The sequence below is a fragment of the Cebus imitator genome, unplaced genomic scaffold (assembly GCF_001604975.1).
Source record: "Cebus imitator isolate Cc_AM_T3 unplaced genomic scaffold, Cebus_imitator-1.0 Scaffold68, whole genome shotgun sequence".
Lineage (NCBI taxonomy): Eukaryota > Metazoa > Chordata > Mammalia > Primates > Cebidae > Cebus > Cebus imitator.
The window spans coordinates 5881878-5887826 of NW_016107383.1; the positions used below are offsets into that span (position 1 = coordinate 5881878).

The window sequence follows — 5949 nt, forward strand, 5'->3', positions numbered from 1 at the left end:
GGGTTCAGGCAATTCTCCTGCCTCAGCCTCCTGAGTAGCTGGGACTACAGGCACGCGCCACCATGCCCAGCTAATGTTTTGTAGTTGTAGTAGAGACGGGGTTTCACCATGTTGACCAGGATGGTCTCGATCTCTTGACCTCGTGATCCACCCGCCTCGGCCTCCCAAAGTGCTGGGATTACAGGCTTGAGCCACCGCGCCCGGCATTCTTTCTTTTTTGAAATGGAATCTTCCTGTGTCACCCAGGCTGGAGTGAGTGCAGTGGCATGATCTCGGCTCACTGCAACCTCCGCCTACCAGGTTCAAACAATTCTTCTGCCTCAGCTTTCCGAGTAGCTGGGATTACAGGTGCATACCACCAAGCCTGGCTGATTTTTTGTATTTTCAGTAGAGAATGGGGTTTTACCATGTTGACCAGGCTGCTCTCAAACTCCTGACCTCTTGATCTGCCCACCTTGGCCTCCCAAAGTGCTGGGATTACAGGTGTGAGCCACTGCACCCGGCTGGTTCTAAGTTTTAATTAAACTAAGTACATTACCTGCACTATCTCATTTAACCCACACAAAGTAGGAATAATGTATTATTTAACCTTATATTAGATATGAGGAACTATAGCTCAGACAAGTAATAAATGACAGTGTCAAATTCTGCCACCAAGTGTGTATGACTTCAAAGTCTATGCTATTTCCATTATATCACACAGCCTCTAAATTAGAAATACAAGCAGTGTGATACAGTGAGGCCTATATAACGGGGCCTAGAGTCAGAGATCCTTGATACAAGGTACTTGTGTGAACTTGTCTAGGTTACCAACTCTTCCTGAACTTTAGTTTCCTCTTCTGTACCTCAAAGAGAAGATTCTGACTGGAACATAATGAGGGGAGGGAAGAATAGGAGGACATGAGCTGGAGAAGGAAGCAACAGCCAGATCACGCAGAGCCTTGTAGGACAGGGAAAGAGAGTTGTGACTTAATTCTACATGTAATGGGAAGCCAAAAGGAGGTTTTTAATTAATGGAAAAACACAATGTGATCTAAGTTTTAAATAATGGAGTTGGCCAGGGACAGTGGCTCTCGCCTGTAATCCCAGCACTTTGGGAGGCCAAGGCAGGCAGATCACTTGAGATCAGGAGTTTGAGACCAACATGGCCAACATGGTGAAACCCCGTCTCCACTAAAAACACAAAAATTAGCTGGGCATGGTGGCACACACCTGTAATCCCAGTTACTCGGGAGGGTAAGCCGGGAGAATCGCTTGAACTCGGGAAGCAGGGGTTGCAGTAAGCCGAGATTTTACCACTGCACTCCAACCTGGGTGACAGAGTGGGACTCCATCTCAAATAAATAAATAAAGGAGCCAATGAGTTGATGATCATGGAAGCTGGGCAGTGGATATATGAAGGTTTCATTATATTGTCACTTTAGAATATTTAAAGAAACAGTATAAACAGGAGAGAGGGGAAGGGGTAAAAACAGAACAGGGAGACCAGTTCAGAGGCAGGTACGAGATGATCCATCAGGATTTGCTCACAGTTTGAACCAGAAGGTGGGGAAAGGAAAGGACAGGGATGATGCCTAGACTTTGGTTTAAGTAACTGCATTAGTGGCAGTGCTGTTAACTGTGATTAAGAAGGGGGGTAAGGATGAGGGAGAAACAACAGTTCTGTTATGAACATGTTAAGCTTGAAATTCCTATTGAATATCTAACTGGAAAGGTGCATTAGGCAACCAGATATAGGAATCTGGACCTGAGGTAAAAGGGCAAGTATGAAGATGACATTAAGAAGTCATTAAATTTGTTTCCAGGCCTAGATGAGGGCACCAAAGGAAAAGTATAAACAGAAGAGAAGATGGCCCAAAAATAGAGTCCTGGAGCACTCCAACATTTAAAGATTTAGAATGGGGAGACATCAACAAAAGAGATGGTTTTCTCCCCTCTGCTCCAAGGAAGAGGGGAGAAACTTGTGTTTTAAGTAGGAGGAAGCAGACACTGTCAAATAGTGCCAAGTCAAGTAACCAAGAACACATGATTAACCACTGAGGGTAGAAAATGGATGTCATTGGATTAAGAAGATGTCAGTGGGTAAAGGAAAGAATAGGAGGTGAAATGCATAGAGTGAAATGCACAGGAAACTTGTAAAAGGCATTTTCTTATGAAGGAAAGCAAAGGACACAAGGTCCAGTAGGTTGCTATTGTTGTTTTTCAAGATGGGCAATATAGAATTTTGTATGCTGATGGGGATGATTCAGAAGAGGCAGACATTAATAACAGAAGGGGTGAAAGGGACATTAATAACTTGAGGATCCAAGTGTTTAAGACAACAGAGGAGATGGATCTAGTGCGAAGGACTGGCCTTAGGAGCAGGGACAATCCTTTCACCACACAGGACTGCAAAGGAAGTATGTGCACACATGAGGAGACTGGGTGATTTGGCAGTGGGAAAGAAGGTAGGTCTGGTCTCAGTGCTTTCGTGTTCTGAAAAAATAAGATCATAAAAGGAAACAGAAGGTACTGCTGGTATGAAAAAGGAAAAGAAGATGGAGTAGAAGCTCCAATAGTAGAAGAAGCTCCATGCTGGCAGCTTCATTGTGTATTATTCTCCAGAAAGTTTCAGCTGGCCAGGTGTAGGCACAGAGAAAGGAGAAAGTTGGGTTTAATCTTTTTAGCTTTTTGCCAGGGAGATATGGCAAGAGGGAGAGGGTCACAGGAGTAAAGGGTAGACAGTAAGAGCTAGGAAAACTGACCATGGGATTCGAGCTGGGTAAAGAGAGGAGAGAGCACCTAAGAGGTGTGACACAGTGACAAAGCTGTAGTGTTAGTGGATTTTAAGTGTTAGGGGACTCAAGATTTTGTAAAAAGTGACTTTGGGGCTAATTTGTTCTACTGCAATCTGGCCTCTCCCATAATGTTAAATAAAGTAAAGCATGAGGAGGCAATGAGAGAGGGGTGTTTGCCTTAGAGTGTTAGTGGGGTATGTATTTCATCCCTCAAAGAGGACAGTTTTCCAGGAATGAGAGCAGAAAAGTGGTTTTAGAAGCAGTAGTGAGGAACAGCGATAACACATATTCCACCTCCAGCACCACTCACTGTGAAGGATAGAGAATATAGCCACTACCTAAGAGTGTTTCTAGGGAAGCAGTATCTTCAGGGAATACTCAAGAAAATTGTGTTCCAATCATAAATCTAAAATGCTATGCCACTCTTTATAAAAAGAACAACCCTCAAAATCCATCTTTAATAAATTACTTACTGAATATATGGAGCAATATCTTCTTCTGTCCACTTCCCTCTTAGAGAAAAAAGACTATTAAAACATCCCTGATTATCCTCAGGTAAATCATCTACTTTCAGCAAAAATATGATTTCTGGTCTTGAGTGTCTATCCACCAGTGCTAAACCCTACAAGAAATGAGAAGAAACAGGGCAGTTAAAGTAATGTTGTAATGTTTAAACATGCCTCATTCTTTTACCTTTAGGTTTAGCTTAGCTCAAGATACTCAAAATGTCAGCTACATGAAACTTAAACTATCCAGAGATTTACAATAGCCTTTTTCATACAAAGAGCTCCTTTAAGCAGTGACTTCTTTTCTCTTCTGCAATCTGGCATCTACCACCACCAGTTTATCAAGACAGGTCTGGTTCTAAAGGTCACCAGTAACCTGTCATTGCCAAATCCAGTGGGCCCTTTTCTTGGATTCATTGTACTAATCCTCTATTTTCTTTTTCCTTTTTCAGACAGAGTCTCACTCTGACACCCAGGCTGGAGTGTAGTGGCGCAAACTTGACTCACTACAACCTCCACCGCCTCCTGAATAGCTGTAACTACAGGCACATGTCACCACATCCAGCTAATTTATATATTTTTAGCAGAGAAGGGGTTTCACAATGTGGGTCAGGCTGGTCTCGATCTCCTGGCCTCAAGTGATCTGCCCTTCTCAGCCTCCCAAAGTGCTGGTATTACAGGTATGAGCCACTGCACTTGATCCCTAGCCCTCTATTTTCTTTGTTACTGTTGATTACTCCTTCTTCTTTAAATACCTCTCCGTCCCTGACATCACAGTCTCCTTATTTTCCCCCTAACTTGATGTTGTAGCTCCCTGAGGCTTCCATCCCAACTGCTCTACTTGCTTCACTGTCACTCTATTGAGTAACCTCATCTAAACCTGTGGCCTGAGCCACCACTTACTTGCTAATGGTGATAATATTTATATATTCAGTTCAGATGTCTCTTTTGAGCCCCAGACCTCTATATCCAAATCTATATATAAACTCGTTTATCATCCAAACCTCCTCTAGTCCCACTCTCCTAGGAAAACAGGAAACCTAGGCATCGTCTTTGATTACATTAGTCAAACCCCACACTTACGTGGTCACTAAAGCCTATATAATACATGTTAAGGCTTCGGGACTCCTCTATCCATTCCCCATTACCTATTTCTTTGGCCAGTACTCTCTTAGTTGGGAGCATATGTGTTGACAGCCTGCACAGTAATCCTTTTTCATAATCTAACCAACCTTCCATCTGTCCATCTTCTTTACTGTCATAGCATTCTTTTCAAAAGGCCAAGCTGATGAGTTCCTGATGAGGTAACTCCTCTAACTGATGTCACTCAGTGGCCTCAAAGAGCTTTCTAGATAGAGTTGAAATTCCTTAGCACAATCCACAGTGTTCTTACCTCACAAGCATCCTTCACTCTAGTCCGTGCATCCCTACAACAGTGCACCAATGTTTATACCTCCACACCTTTGACCATGCTCTTTAGATTTCCACCTCCAGCCTTCCTTCCATCTAGACAGCAACAGTTCATCTTTCCAGAGGCAGCAGCTAAAACATCTGTTCCTTCAGAAAGTCATCCCTTATTGACCAGTCTGATGGCTAAGCCCCTTTTCTTTGCTCTTATAACATCGTGTATATGCCTTTCCAATGGCATAGATCACTCTGCATTATAAGAACAGATTTTGGCATGTAATATGTGTCCCCTATTGCCAGTCCCCAAGTTGAGCACCATGATGACACCTTGTATGACATTTTCTCCTGAGCACCTAGCATGATGCCTCGACAAAAGGAACTCCATAAATACCAAGCAAATCTTTTAATTTAACTAACAAAATACTTACCGAGTACACACCACGTGCAGACAGTATGCTACATACTAGCAAGCAGCAGCAAACAAAGTGCCATCAAAGTGGAGAGTGGGGAACCACAGAATTGAACATTCTTCCAAGCTAAGGGGCGAGAGACATGAAGGAAAGTACACCGTGCTATGGAAGAGTAAAATCAGAGGCCTTTCCTTTGAGCAGAGAATGAAGGAAGGCCTCCTTGATGAAGCGACTCAAAGATAAGCAGGAGGTGACCAGATGAAATGAGACAGAATATCATTCTAGAACAAAAAGCTTTATGTGAAGGTCTCAGGTAGGTAAGAGCTTGATGATCGTGAAAACCTGAAAGACTGTTGGTATGCAGTGAGCAGGAGAGAAAGTAGCCAGAGATGAGGCTATGAAGGTGATCCTGAAGGGCCTTATAGGCCAAGACATGAATTCTGGGTATTTTTATCCTAAGGGCCATAGGCAACCATTAAACTGATTTAAGGCCCGGTTCAGTGGCTCATGCCTATAATCCCAGCACTTTGGGAGTCCAAGGTGGGCAGATTACGTGAAGTCAGGAGTTAGAGATCAGCCTGGCAAACATGATAAAACCCCATCCTTACTAAACATAACAAAAATTAGCTGGGCCTGGTGATGGGTGCCTGTAATCGCAGCCACTCAGGCGGCTGAGGCTTGAACCTGGGAGGCGGGGGATGCAGTGAGCTGAGATTAAGCCACTGCACTCCAGCCTGGGTAACAGAATGAGACTCAGTCTCCATCAATCAATCAATAAAGAGATTTAAGCAGGACATTCATTTGATCTGACTGACATTTTATTTATTTATTTATTATTATTTTATTTAT

General features: G+C 43.2%; 1 protein-coding gene across 1 annotated transcript in view; it reads right to left on the minus strand.

Annotated features, from left to right (window-relative positions):
- Window positions 1-3379: 3379 nt before the first annotated feature.
- Window positions 3380-5949, minus strand: part of DSCC1 (DNA replication and sister chromatid cohesion 1) — a 20042-nt gene continuing 17472 nt past the window's right edge. Inside the window, exon 7 of the mRNA XM_017530662.2 lies at window positions 3380-3399. Coding sequence (XP_017386151.2) covers window positions 3380-3399 — 20 coding nt within the window. The remainder of the gene's footprint in view (window positions 3400-5949) is intronic.